The 15,345-nt window shown below is 43.7% G+C and overlaps 1 protein-coding gene across 1 annotated transcript; it reads right to left on the reverse strand.

The window, feature by feature from the left end:
* Positions 1-6,134: 6,134 nt before the first annotated feature.
* On the reverse strand, positions 6,135-11,555 carry LOC148103058 (GTPase IMAP family member 4-like). Its single transcript, XM_087840392.1, has 2 exons — positions 11,489-11,555; positions 6,135-6,949 (listed from the first exon to the last, which is right to left on the reverse strand). Exons 1-2 carry the CDS (start codon positions 11,553-11,555, stop codon positions 6,135-6,137), a joined length of 882 nt encoding a protein of 293 aa, XP_087696518.1.
* Positions 11,556-15,345: the final 3,790 nt, after the last annotated feature.

Genomic DNA, 15,345 nt, shown 5'->3' on the forward strand with positions numbered 1-15,345 from the left:
ACGCGTTACTGTAATCCGATTACTTTTTTCAAGTAACGAGTAAAGTAAGGGATTACTATTGCAAAAACGGTAATTAGATTACCGTTACTTTCCCGTAGGAACGCTGCGTTACTGCGTTACTAAAACCGTGTTTTTTTGCGAGAATGTCTCATGACAGTGACGTAAGCGAGTGCGATGTTCGTGACAACAGCTGTGTGCAGATCAACAATGGATCATATATCGAGTGCAGAGAGAGTATGAGCGTGCAGCGTTTAAAGCGTGGAAGTACTGACCTTACTTTGAGTTTGATTCCATAAAAAGTGACAAAAACATTAGTGTCCGTTGTGCGTGGGAAGAAAACTTCTTTTTACAGCGAAAAAACCCCTAAACTTCCAAACAAGCACCGAGTAGCTACGACGTAATGGGAAACTCACAGAGAAACTCGCGGATTCTTCCACTGACCGCGGCACACCTGCACCAGGGTAACCCTCCGCCTACCCCACTCCTGCTTTACAGGTGAAAATAGAGCAACAGGACCGCTAGTCTTTGACTTTATTTATTTTCTGCTGTGTTTTACTTGCATCTATTTGAAAGACTGAGTGTAAACACACAAATATTTTATTTTATGTGCTGGAATGTGCAGAAAATAGGTTTAAATGTTAAACTAATTTCTTCCAGTCAGAGAATGTTGCAGATAATTAAATGTTTGCTTGATGCATAAAGTTAAAAGATTAAAACTAATAAAACAAGTTTTAAAAAGAGACTTTTCCATTTGATTACATTTTGTATGATGATGCAGAAAAAGTAGAATTGGGCTGAAAGATCTATCACTTTATCACCTATTCAGGTTGTAAATCGTGTTTTTAAAAAGTAACTAAGTAATTAATTACTTTTGAAAATAAGTAATCAGTAAAGTAACGGGATTACTTTTTTGGGGAAGTAATCAGTAATTAGTTACTGATTACTTTTTCAAGTAACTTGACCAACACTGGTCGTCACACAGTTTGGTCATAAAGACTGGAGAAGAGTGGCTGTGTTAATAAAGTTTAGCTTGTTTGAAACCTGGAAGGAGAGCCGAGGAGGAGATTATGGCGAAATCACATGGCCTGCAGAAACAAACACATGCGATGATGTGTGCATTTACAGCGACGCAGCAACACTCACAGCTCCAAACAGACGGACGACCTGAACTCAAAGACAAAAGATGACAAACTGACCCAGGAACCATTATATACACTTCACTCAGCACCAGTCCAGACCAGCGTCACCAGTAACAGCAACGTGTGCAAATAAACGACAACAGCAGGTGAAACTCTTTCACACACACAGGTTACAAAGAAGCCGTAGTTTCTTTCAAATATATGCAAACAATTGCAGAAATCATCATATGAACAACTATGTGGTTCAGTTTTCTGATGATAAAACAGTTTTTTAACAACAGATCCAGATGTTGCTACAAATCAGCAACATCTGGATCTGTTGTCTGGTGTCCCGTCCCTCGCCTGAAGCAGCGTCTGTCTGTGAGAGCTGCTGTTACACTCGTTCCTGCACGCCTTCCTCTAAGTCTGCACAAACACCTTTTATATTATTTTGAGTGCTCAGCATGCAATCAACTATTAAAGTGATCTAAAATCAGTGCAGTCCCCGTGCCATTTGCCAGCTTTTGTAAACCAAACTTTTCCAGCTCTCACACTACTCTGCTGAGGTGGTTTGGGCATCTGACTGAGATGCATGTCCCAGTGGAAGGACTGGGCAGACCCAGGACACTCGGGACAGATTACATCTCCCAGCCAGCCTGGGAACGCTGTAGTGTTGCCCTGGATAAGCCTGAGGAGCTGGCTGGGGAGAGGGAGGTCTGACCCCGGATAAGCAGGGAAAAAATGGATGGGTGGAGTTTTCTAACCGTATATATATATATATATATCCTTTTATCGTTTAAGTAATGTAAAGCTAGTCTGGTGGCCTTATTGATGTAAAAATCAAACTGAGATCACTGTCAAAATGATACCGAAGTTCAAGAGAAACATGGAAAGTTCTAGATCATAGGTGTCAAACTCTGACCCGCGGGCCAAATTTGGCCCGCAGCCTAATTACATTTGGCCCGTGAAGCCATACCAAATTACTATTAGAGCTAGCCTACTGGTATTATACAGCTAATATATATATTGTTTAGTATTAAGCTTTGCTTGTTCCATATTCAGTTTTTTAGATAAATGTGTTTGAGCCATAAGAAAAGATTCATTCTCATATCTGGAGGAATAAATATATTTCAATAAATATTAACGTTAGCCCGCGACTTTGTTCCAGTTTTGAATTTTGGCCCACTGTGTGTTTGAGTTTGACACCCCTGATCTAGACTGTAGAGAGCCCCTATCCCCCCCCCCCCCCCCCCCCCCCCCCACACACACACACACACACACACACACACACACACACACACCTCCAAACCAGTTCCTTGAACCAGGTTGAGGTGCTTCCATAGCAGCACTCTGAGCTGTGAACAGGTCAGCCCATCCAATCTCCCAGAGGAGGACCTCTGAGAGCGTTCTCCTGTGGAGCTCCTGGAGCTCAGAGACGATCAGGACACAAAGACAAGAAGACGTCTGTCTTTCAGCTTCTGTTTTATTACATGCACGAGGTCCATCTATGAGACGGACATATTCCTCTGCTAACAGACGTCTGCAGACACGTCCCACTGTCTGTCTGCACGTTCACATGTTTGCTGCTCAAAGGCACAAAATCCAAAGCAGAGCTGGTACTTAATACAACACAATAACAATAAAAGTCATCATTTAGACTGTTCACCAAACTCCTCAGCACGAGCCTGTGGGTTCACATCAGGACAGATGTGACTGTTATATGTGCTCATGCTCTGGACTACAAAACATGCTGTAACATATACAAGAGTACAAATACTGGATTACATGTGTATGTGAGTAGAAACGCTGTCTTACATGCATTAGAATACAGGTAATGGATTATGTTTATATACATGTTTACTAGGGGTGCAACGATACTCGTATTGATATTGAACCGTTCGATACAGTGCTTTCGGTTCGGTATGCATATGTATCGAACAATACAACATTTTTAATTTATTTTATCAACTTTCCTTCTGACGGTGCTGTCTGTGTTGAGCGCTCAGTGGATCTGCGCTCGACAGTGCAGCCTAGGCGGAGTAGTCGAACACAGATTCACTGAGCGTAGGGCAAGCTAGCTAGACAGAAGTTAAGCTTGTTGCAACATGGCAAATTGAACCTCCCCCACCCTCATTCAGATCTGGCGTCTGGAACTATTTTGGTCTTCATGTGACGTATGACCCTGAAGGTAAGCGCGTCATGGACTAAAGTAAAACAGTATGTCAGATGTGCCACGCAATGCTCAATTACATGAGTGGGAACTAGTGTGTTAGCGCAGTTAGCTCGTTAATGTGTTGACGCTGTCCAGCCCCACACACGGGGCGATCCGCGGTAGCTCGTTAACGGAGATTTGCCGTGTTGTGGCGTTAACCTCATTTCAGATTAAGGCTGACAGCACTAGTGGGAACACAACGAATATGACTGCACATTTACCCGATAGCATCCTAGTGCAAAGACAAGTGGAAGCAGACAAAAACAACAAGCACGCATGCTACAAACTTTACCCGAGTCATTTAGACAGCCGTTAGCACATGATTCTCCTTATGGGGACCTGATATGTTTAATATGCTGCTGAGAATATAGCCCAGAAGAAGCGTATAGTATAGCTTTTATTTTGGAAAGAGACATTTCTCTGTAATAAACTCTCTTTTCCAAAGATGAGTGATTCCTCAATCAGATACAGGGCTCGCAAAATCGCTAGCCCGACGTCCCGGGGCTAGCAATTTTTCCAGTCGGGCTGCCCTGCTCTGCTCGTCGGCCTATCGTAGGAAGGAAAAATATATGTCAATGCTTTTGCATTCTTTTGGAAATGTAGCTGGGTAATTATGTCATTGGCATCAGTGAGCCACTGTCAATATGTGACATATTGAAATCGCGTTTGAATTTGCGCTTGTTTTTTGCTTTCACTTTGCAATCGCGCGAACTGTGTCTAGAGAGCGACAGCACTGATTGGTGAGTGATGATAATTTGCGCACCAATTCCTCTGACATCGTCTTATCAATCGTTAGCTTACTATGCAAACATGACAAGTGAAATCTCCCGCTGCTTAAACATGTGAGAGGTTGATCGCGCAGAGAATCGCTGAGCGTTATGTGAGTGCGTGTGTAAAAGCAGCAGGATATATATTTTAGTTCTGCTGAGCCAAATAAGACAGGTCAGGGTGAAGACGTGACAGCCAAAGAAAAGCCACAAAACAGAAAAGTTATGACAAATCAGACTATAAGGCAAAAAGAAAGTGCAGCTTTATGGTTTCATGGACAAAAGAATTTCTGTGGCTGCAATATGACGAGCTAAATAACCAGGTCTACACATTAGTGGTCCGCAGGTGCGCATTCGCTGTCAAAATAAAAAACGCGCACAAGATAAGAAGTTGCAACGCGTGTTTACATACATAAGATTTTCAGGAGGAGGACAGACATTTGTTTAGAACTCTTAAAGATGTCGAAGAAGCTCCTTTAAGCAATTACTTTGGTGTTCCTCCACCTCCAAAGAAATGTCAGGAGTCCGAACCACAAAAGAAGCACGTATTCTCGGAAAAGTGGTTGCAGGAGGTGAGCTGGCTTCAAACAAATGATGAACGCACAGAGAGGTGGTGCAGAATGTGCCGTGAAAATTTAATAAATGACAAATTAATAAAAAGGCATGAACATTTTTTTGTGTATCGAAAAAATATCGAACCGTGACACCAAAGTATCGAACCGAACCGAACCGTGAATTTTGTTGTATCGTTGCACCCCTAATGTTTACAACACCAAACTTTTTTACAGCATGTGAAAGTTGAAGCACCTTTCTCCAGCCACCTGATCTCTCTTATCCTGAGATGAAAACTCTGCAGCGTGTTCTGGGTCTGCTCACCTCACCCAGGGGGCGTCCAGTCTTCCTGTGTTCTGTATGCAGCTTTGATTAATGAACAAACTCTGTTTTCCAGTTCCCAGTCTCAGATCCCAGGGAGGCTGAGGTGTGCGATCTCCCTGTGACACCCCCTCAGATCTCCACGCAGTGTTGCGAAGGCGTATCAACCAAGAGTCCTATAACATCCAGAGCCTTCAGGACCTGAGTCTTGGTCACCTCAGTGGAGATGTTTGACTATCTCAGTGACCAGCGAGGGGCGAGTTATCCCCCAGACTGCTTCCTCTACAGAAGACGTGTCAGTGGGATTAAGGAGGTCCTCAAAGCATTCCTTCAACTGCTCGACTTTACCCTCAGTTGAGGTTAACACCCTCCTATCCTGCTGTACACTGTGTGAGCAGAGCACTGCTTTCCCCTTTTTAGTCGACTGACGGTTTGCTATAAATGCTTCAAGACGCAAAGAAAGTCGAAAGTCTTGTTCTGTGGCCTGAAATCTTCCAGCATCCAGTTTTTGGTTCAGCCACTGACCGAGCCTTGTTCTGCTTGGTCTGCCAGTATGTCAGCTGCCTCCGAAGTGGGAAGGAATTCCCAAGTCCCCAAGCCCAACAGCTTGATGGCTCCCTCCACCTTTGGTGCACACCATCTGGTTTGGGGATTAACACCACAATAGGCACCAACCGTGCGTTCGGACTCCCAGCCTCCCACAGTATGCCGTCAAAGTCCCGTAAAAGGGTTTTGGTTCACGTCCACCTCTTTTTATCCTATTTTAACTGCTTCAGACTCCCAAAAGGAAAAACTGTGAAAGCTAAAATTTGAGAAATATTATTTGAAGCATCTTGTTGCTTATTTATTGACGTGTGTCTCAGGCAGACCCAGGCTGAACCCTGAACCTTCTCCCTGTACTGAAGCAACAGCAGCAACTAGAAAATATTCATGCTGCAAATCGCTGGTTCTGTCTCATGAACGGTTCCTGGGATATAAAATTTAACTGCGTTTAACTCGTTTTGAAAAGCTCAACCAATCAGCAGCCGACTGAACAAATAACTTTTAGAATAAAAAACTCAAAAATAAAGTAAAACACATAAACATACGTCCACCATTTCCTCTTTATAGTTTCTAGACTAGATTTGCAACAACATCACTGACGCTGTTTGAAATCTATCTGCATCACGCCTGAATTTTAATTTTAGCAAGTGCGCCTAAAAACGCTATTCCCATGAACAGCATCATACCAACTACAGCTCCAACCCCAGCTCCTGTTGTAGGCGTCAGCTCACCACCACAAATAAAATACCCCGCTGCACAGCCGACAGCCGCTCCAATCAAACCACACCGGTCATAGAAAGAGCGCCACTCTTCCTCTCGCTTTGGTTTTGTTTCCTTTCGTGTTTTCAGAGCTTCCTCAGCCTCCTGGAGCATCTTAGACGTGTAGAAAGGTTGACATTTTTCTCTCGTCATCTCTTTTATCATCTCCAGCAGCTCGGCGAGTTGAGACTCTTGTTGTTCGTCTTTAATGTTAAAAACAAAGAATCTTTTCTGGAACTGATCGGTTAATCTTCTGAGGGATTTCAGTGTTTTCTGCACGATGGCGTCGTCGATCTTCTTCCTTTTAGTGGTGAACACCACTATAGTGTAGTCCACGGCCTGTTTACCAAACGTGTCCTGAAAAGTCTTCAGTGCGTCTAATTTCTCTTGTGAGATCTCTTTAAACCTCTCCACAAACAGGAAGACGTGAGGACCAGGTTCAGCATGTTTGATGGACCGCTTGATCTCTTCCACCACTTCCTCTCCATCATCGTCCACTTTAAACAGACCTGGAGTGTCAACAACAACCACTTCTCGACCCGTGATGGTCTTTCTTCCCTTATGGCACTTCTTTGAGTCCTTATCAGAAGTGAATATCTCTCTGTTGCCCAGGATGATGCCTCCTAGAGTACTTTTACCCTGTCCACTCTGTCCATACAGGACCATCCTCAGCTCGCCTGTTGGAAGGATGTCAGTGAGAATTAGCCAGTCATGATCACTCACTTCAAACACAGTTATTACTTCAAATTCATCGATCTATCAGTCTCAGCCCTGATGTGGGTCACTTCTCATCTTTGAACCCAAAATGTTTCATCGAAAAGCTGTAAAACCCTTTAAAGCAGATATGCTGCATGTCAGTTTGACCCAGTATTTTGAGTTATGTTTTGGTGTGTTTTTGCATTTTGGATTCTTTTCTTATAATGATGATTATGACTCTATGTTTCAGTTATTCTTGTTTAGGGATTAGTTCGTAGGTTTTGTTCTCATGTTTATTGCAGGTTTAGTTCAGTGTCGTGTCTGCGTCTTTGTTTAGTGGCGTCTTGTTTCCTGTTTTACTCTGAAGGTTCATGTTCCTGTCTTACATCAGTGTTTCTAGCTTTGCTGTCTCATTAGGTCTTATTCCTCCCAGCTGTGTTCCCCTTCTGTCTCTAATTCCTTGATGACTTCCTCAGTGTATTTAAGCCCAGTGTGTCTTTGTGTCAGTGTCGCGTCGTCTGTTAACATTCCTGTCATTCTAGCTACACGTCATGAGTCATAGTTTCTCTGTTCTGGTCATGTTCATAGTAATCTGCTCCTGTCATGTTCTCATACAGCCCGTTCTCACTCCCGAGGCGTAACATGCCGACGTTTTGTCACGTCCCGCGGCGTTCCTGAGGAACGCGAAAGGAGACCTTCGGCGTTCTTATGGTACGCGGCGGGTTATGGCCGAAATCCAGTGCAATGACGCTCCCGCGGGAATAGACGTTCCAGCCCTGTATTCCAGCCCTAAACCTAACCTTATCCCTAGCCCTAACCATAACCTTTTTCCTGAGCTTAACCATGACTGTAATGATGTTAAATAGCGTGTTTCTAAGCGATTTGAAGAAAAAGAGCGAACATGTGTAGATTGAGTCCATACGGTTCTCATATTTCCTCATTTTTCCGAGGTCGTCATTTAGGAACGTGGTGGGTAGCCGAAAACGTAATATGTTGACGATTTGTCACCTAGCGTAAAATGTGACGCTTTGGGAGTGAGAACGTGTTCTCTCATAGCCTTTCATGTACCAGTCCAGAAGACGGTCCTTTGCGTTTTCATGTCGTGTGCATAGCTCTTAGTCACAGTCCAAGTCAGAGTCTTAGTTTTTCTTAGTCTTTAGTTGTTTCCCAGTTTAGGCCCTTTGTTTAGGTCATTGCCATAGTTTGTTTGGTTCTTTTTGCTTTACTGTTTACCGGCCCTAATAAAGGCTCACTTTAAGTTCAGTAAACGTTTTTGCCTCCTTCGTCTGTGTCTGCACCCGGGTCCTCCAAACACCCTCCTCACGGTCTGTGAGGGCAGACCGTGAGGAGGGTGACACTGCATTGGTCAGACTTGGATATTGTTTTACATTAAAAATGTTGCTTTTAAGTAATTTTTCTAAAAACTAAACACATGTAAAATAAATTAAAAACTGGATTTTTCAGGTCATTTTATAATGTCCAGTTTAAGATTTATAGTTTATTTAGAATATTTGAATAAATGTTGTGATCCGGGTGAGTCTGAGTAATTTCACAGCATCAGCTCTCCTCAGCTGGGTGGAGCCTTCCTCGCTCCTCCCTGCTCCTCACCTGTTGGCGATTCCTCCAGCAGCATTTATGACGCTCACAATGAACCTTCGCCAGATTGTCTGCCTACCATAGTCAGTTCACTGCCTCCCGTTTGTGTTCCTCAGCGTGTTGTGCTTAACTATCTTCTCCTGTTCTGCAGTCGGCGCCTGGATACATCTTTCCAACTCTCCCCATAATCACGCCTCAGGATTCTGGTCTGCTGCTGGTGAAGCTCATACCTGCCTCGCTGCACACCCGGATCCAGTTCACCTCCTCCAGCTAATCTCCACCTGCAACCATGTAAGACCTCCCAACTTTGAAGTCTTGGATGCCTTCAGTACTCCTCTTCTATTTCACTGCCCTGTTCCTGCCCCTGCTATTCCTGTGACCTGATGCAGCTTGTGCTCTGGCCCTTCTCACAAAGCCTTGTCATCGCTCGCTGTTACATTTGGCTTTTGTTCCTCTGTTTAAGACACCTGTAAAATAAAACTGTTAAAAGTCATTCAGCCTCCGGTTTTGGTTCTGCGCTTGAGCCCAATCCCTGTTCTCGGGCCATTGAGCCAATAAATCCTCCTCTGAACTTAATCTCTCTTCCACTAGAGGGCAGTACAACCACCTGCTCTAATTAAATGGGTTGCAAACTGCCAGTAAAACAGAAGAAGACGAAGGAGAAATGAAATAATAGTCGTGCTGTGAGAGAGCGCAGCACGTAATGGCAATAGATGAATATTTGATAATAAAGAGTCAGTCTGATCCAGATGAAGGCCCGGCATGAGTAGTGGTCAGAAGAAAGGAAAAAAGGCAAACTGGGGACAAACTGAGCCCATTCTGCTACACTGGTGTACAGGGGGAATGATCAATGTGCTTTATGTGCGTTTATTTGGTGGTGTGATTTCTCTGCAGTGAAATATAGATTGGGAAACACCGGTCTGATAGTCAGTATGACTCAGGAGTGTCAAAAGTGCAGCAGAGACCGATGAAGAGGCCAAGCTGCTAGCAAGTCGGCTACAAGATAAACTAACATAGTGAATCCCTCAAACAGAGCGAATCAACAGAGACTGTGAAATAAGAAGTAATCAGTATGTTTTTCATTGGAATGGCTGCACAAACACCACTGTGTGCTGTAACAGGAACAGGAAGTCCACTACCACAGAAAGAGCCAACACGATTTAGAGAGAGAGGCCTGATGCAATGATCCATATTTCACTGGTTTATCACTTGCTGCGGGATGTTACATTTTTCTTTCTTTGTGATTTTTTTGGTATTTTTTAATGTTGTTGCAGTTTTTTGGTTTATTTTTTTTAGGTGTGGAGCTGACACGGTCCTCCAGGCTACGGTCCTGCTGCTTTTTGATGCATCTCTATAACACAGCTGAATCAGATGGTTGGATTACCTCTTGTTTGGCAAAGACCTGCAACAAGCTGTTCATTTGATTCAGGTGTCAGAACAAGGATGTGTCTAAAGCTGCAGGACGGTGCCTCTGCAGGACTCGAGCTGGACACCCCTGCACTGAGGGGACGGGGTTTGGGGGAGGAGGAGAGAAGCTGCAGAGAGGCGACTGCAGCTCTGCTTCCTGGTGCCAACTCTGGAGAGTCGTGTTTTTGGGAAGTTTAATACATTTCAGCAGATTTCTAGAAATGAGAGCTGCTCCAAACACAGGGCTGAACACACAATACACGGTTCAGTTTACTTCTCTTAACTGGTGGTTTATTTCTAGCTGAGAATAGAAACTCCAGAGTCGATCCCACAAAAGTCTAACTTCTTAACTTCTTGTCTACATCTGATAAAGGTCAATGCAGCTCTGTTTAAAGCTCTCTCTTGGAGAGATGAACTCCTTTAATCAATTTTTCAGTAGGTTCAGTTTTATCAATCACAAATTCTGTTGTTATATTTAGTTTGAAATTTAGAATTTAGGGCACTGAAATTTTGACATCACAGAAATATAAATTAACTGACAGATTTTGTACCTCAGCAAGAAGCTGATTTATGCTTTCGTTTCTTATAATTACTGCAGTGCTGTTTTTATTGGTCCCAAACACTATCAGAGAGTTCTGGTTAGTTAAGCATGCTGACAGAGTTTAAAGAGCCGGTCGAGTCCTCATGTGGATCGATGTGAACTTAAATGTGATGTTATCATCAGAATGTTGAATTTAAAGGAACCATTAAATGGCACAGATCTGAAACTAAACAGGCTGATGAGGCATTTAGTCACCGTGCTGTCATACAGCCACATCGCTCTCAAGGCTGAACCGAACAAATTCACGCTGATAACGACTGTTTAGACTGTTCCTCCCCGACACAAGCCCACCTGGGTCGGCTGGAAGACTGTTTACTTAGACGGACACTGGCTCAGCTAAACTCAGGACACATACACTGATACACACTCATCCTCCCTTTCCAAACGCCTTCGATGGCGGTCGACTGGACCAGCGCAGCCATGCTGCAGGATGCGCCGTCTACACCGGCTCTCTCACCTTTACCCGCCCTGTTCCTGTCTTGTGTTTCTGGGGTGTTTTCTCTGTTCTCCCACCAGGAGCTCAGTCTGAGTGTTTTTCTCCTCCTCTCACCTCATGTGATGTATTTTCGTTGTTTTTTCCTCTCAGCCTTCCTCTCTGACGTCTCCCAATCTGATCTTTGTGTTTGTTTGTTCAGAGGTTCCTTTGTAAGTGTGCATGCACCATCAGCGTGCTGCCTGCTGTAACCCATCATTTCTTATCTCCAGCAGCTCAGTCACTGCATTCGTCTCCAGTGAGAACGTCTCTAAATGCTGCTCGGTACTAATCAGGCTTCAAACTGACCATAAAGGAACAATCTAACACCAAACATCTGTCCAGATGTGCTGCTGCTGGTTTGTTTCAGGAATTAATTACTATCCCAAATATCAGACTAAACTCCACCCAGTGATCCACCCTGAGTAGGATAACCTCACTTACCCATGTTTTCTGGATGTTCATCATAAATCGGTATCCTGGAGCTCGTCGATGGCTTAGTGTAGTTCATGTCTTCTTCTGACTGTCTCACCTCTAATCACAATCAGTTATTTGTTTCCTCCTCGCAACACTTCAGCCGAGGAACCAGTCTGAGGGGTGAAAAAACGTCAAGTGTATTTCCACATGTCTGGTTCCTCACCCCAACCTCACAGTTACATCCCTGCATGAAGACATCGTAGTTACACACCATCTGTTAACAGTTTCATCAGCTGAAGTGTCCTGTGAGTGCAGAAAGTCGGCTAAACACAGTTTTTACACTCTGGAACAGAAGGTGTCCAACTCCAGGCCTCGAGGGCCGGTGTCCTGCAGGGTTTAGATGATCAGCTCCAACACAGCTGATTCAAACGGCTAAATGACCTCCTCAGCATGTCTCGAAGTTCTCCAGAAGCCTGGTAATGAACTGATCATTTGAGTCAGGTGTGTTGACCCAGGGTGAGATCTAAACCCTGCAGGACGCCGGCCCTCGAGGCCTGGAGTTCGACGCCCCTGATCTAAGCTCTTTGGGCTGTATCATCACAGAATTACATAAATTCTCTGACCTGAACAACGGCAGTAAAGATGACACCACGTGTAACACGTGCTTTCTACCGTGGCTTCCCCTCTCCACTTTGCGTTTTGTTGTTGTTTCTGTGTCGCAGGCAAAATGTGAAGTCTCTGCTGGTGCACGATTGGCAAACATCTGTCTGCTCTCAGACTAGTACAGATCCACCATGGGGGGCCAGATTATTCCATCCCATTCTTGGATTGTCAATTCAAATCAATTCAATTTTATTTATATAGCGCCAAATCACAACAAATGTCGCCTCAAGGCGCTTCATAGATACAGAGAAAAGCCCAACAATCATATGACCCCCTATGAGCAGCACTTTGGCGACAGTGGGAAGGAAAAACTCCCTTTTAACAGGAAGAAACCTCCGCCCAGGCTCAGGGAGGGGCGGGGCCATCTGCTGTGATTGGTTGGGGTGAGAGAAGGAAGACAGGATAAAAGAGGCCTGGGTCAGTGACTCAATGTTTTCTGTATTATTATTTTAATTTGTTATCTCTAGTGTGTGATATAAGTTTAGTTCAGTGCCTCTGAGTTTTACTTTGAAGGTCTGTGCCTTGTGTTTCCTGACCTGCTCCTCGTTCCCCTGAGTTCCTGTCTGTATTTATACTGTGTGTCCTTCAGTGGTCGTTGTCATGTCACCACCATTTCTGCCGGTGTGCTCCGTTCCTTTGTTATTTCAGTTTTGTATTTTGGCCAGCAAGAGTCCTGCACTTGGGTCCTTTTCCTGCCTGCACACAGACTATGACAGGGATACTGGTTTTCGTCTACCAACCTCCAGGATCACCTCACTGGATGGCTGTGTCCCATTTCAGGGTCTGCACGCTTGAAGTACGCGCACTACGTACTATAAGTACGAGAAGTGAGGAAGTGAGAGGCGTGTGAAATGGGACGGTCTAGCCTTCGTCACGCTGTTCAGGTTGCCTAGCAACCATGATACTAACCGCGAGACACGTTACAGCTTTGTTTGACAGAAATGAAGGAGAAAAATGTTTTGTTGGTCATTCATTTTTGTCATGACATCACTTTGATTAGTTGAGTATCTGAGGCTGAGACCACAGGACTGTAAAACATGATTGTTGGGCTTCATTTCTGTACTGAACAGTTATTTAAGATTAGCTAGTAAATAACAATCAGCTGATGTTGTTCATGAGACTAAAATCATCTCACTGTGGCAATGTAAATATAATATGGCCAATATTATAGTATTGTCAGATTATTATGATACACACACACACACATATATATATACATACATACACATACATACATACATATATGTATGTATGTATGTGTATCAATCACTGACTTTCAGCTTGTTGTGTTTGTGGATATATGACTGACTTTAATTATCCATAAAATCATCAGATTCTCTGTAAGATTAAGGTCGACTATATGTATATTTAGAAGTAGAGGCTTTAAAACCAAGTTAACGCTGAAAGTACAAACATCACTAATGTCACATAACTTTGCCAGCATGTGGCCAACAGCAATGTTTTAATGTTCTTCGTTATTAAACATTCGCACATGAATAAGTGACGTCATGTTCAGTACTTACTTTTGACAGTTCACTCTTGGCCGCTCCCTTCTGCCGTATTTTGCGGCAAAATTATCCACACCCACCGCCGCGCTATGAATATGGGACCACGAAGCGTGCACCGGACCACGCTTGATATTTGGGGAAATCGACGGCGCATTTGGAGTATGCATTTGAAGTACACTTTGAATTGGGACAGCCGTCGTCGCGTGGCAGTGACGTAACCGCACTTGAAATGCGTACTTCAAGCGTGCAGACCCTGAAATGGGACACAGCGGATGAAGCGTGACAGACGGCAGCGTAAGGGTGAGTAGTGATAGCGCTGACTGTGAAGTCATAGCTGATCTGTTCCCAGTGACCTGCAGGTTTTAGATCTCACCCTGGGTCAACACACATGAATCAAATGATTAGTTCATTACCAGCCTCTGCAGAACTGAGGAGGTAATTTAGCAATTTAAATCAGCTGTGTTGGATCAAGGACACATCTAAAACCTGCAGGACACCGGCCCTCGAGGCCTGGAGTTGCCCACCCCTGTTCTAAGGGAAGCATGTATAATGTAAACAGAATTGGTCCTAGCACTGAACCCTGTGGAACTCCATAATTAACCTCAGTGTGTGAAGAGGACTCTCCATTTACATGCACAAACTGGAGTCTATTAGATAGATATGATACAAACCACTGCAGTGCAATACCTGTAATACCTACAGCATGTTCTAATCGCTCTAACAGGATATTATGGTCAACAGTATCGAACGCTGCACTGAGGTCTATCAGGACAAGCACAGAGATGAGTCCACTGTCAGAGGCCATAAGAAGATCATTTGTAACCTTCACTAAAGCTGTTTCTGTGCTGTGATGAACTCTGAAACCTGACTGAAACTCTTCAAATAAACCATTCCTCTGCAGATGATCTGTTAGCTGTTTATTTACATTTATAGATTTGGATTCCCAACTTTTTTTATGAATAAAGCAGCAAATTTCTTTTCTAGGCTAAATGAACAAAATCTCAATGAGTGAGATGACATTTCTGTCCACCGTCAAAGTTATCTGTTTGAAAACATGTGTTTGAAAAAGGCCTGTGTGGGAGACGTTTACACAAATGTCCCTTTATGAAAACTAACCACAGATTTCAGCTTCATCAAATATGCAGAAGTACCAAAAGAGAACTAAACAAACTCTGCTGGGTTGTGGTCACAACTGACGTAAATTCAAACAATTTTCCATTTTCATACAAAGTTCTTTCTGTTGACTTTAATTTATCAAAATTCTGTTTTCTGTTGCTTTTATAGAGCAGCAGGTAACAGGAAGAGTTTGTTGCTCTATAAAAAAGCTCTCCATAAAACTAGAACATCTTATTATAAATCACTGATCACAAAAAAATAATTATCCCAGGTTTCTCTTCAGCTCTGTAGCCAGGCCGACAAAGAGTCAGAGCTCTGTGGAGTTAGGCATGACTTCATGAACTTCTTCACAAATAAAATCTGAACCGCTCGAGGACATTCCCCAAAGCCTCCACTGGCTTTCCTTCTTCCTATACTGGTTTTAAGGTGGTTTTAAGGCAGCGACCATTCCTGTGCTCACACTGTTACAACAGAACCAGGAGTCCATCACAAATGGTTCAAATGACAGTAAATGTTTTGGCCAGCAGTGGGCGATGTGTACACATCTCCAGAACAAACACCTTTTTTATTTTGTAGCAGTTGAAAACTTCAAGGCTT

This window comes from Neolamprologus brichardi, chromosome 4 (assembly GCF_056152115.1).
Source record: "Neolamprologus brichardi isolate AB-2024 chromosome 4, ASM5615211v1, whole genome shotgun sequence".
Classification (NCBI taxonomy): Eukaryota; Metazoa; Chordata; class Actinopteri; order Cichliformes; family Cichlidae; genus Neolamprologus; species Neolamprologus brichardi.

What these genes read in the sequence shown, in the direction of transcription:
- LOC148103058 (XM_087840392.1), bottom strand. Translation starts at nt 11,555, where the DNA reads ATGAACTACACTAAGCCATCGACGAGCTCCAGGATACCGATTTATGAT. An exon ending in TGAACATCCAGAAAACATGG is followed by an intron (nt 6,950 to 11,488) that starts GTAAGTGAGGTT and finishes TCCTTCCAACAG; the next exon opens with GCGAGCTGAGGATGGTCCTG.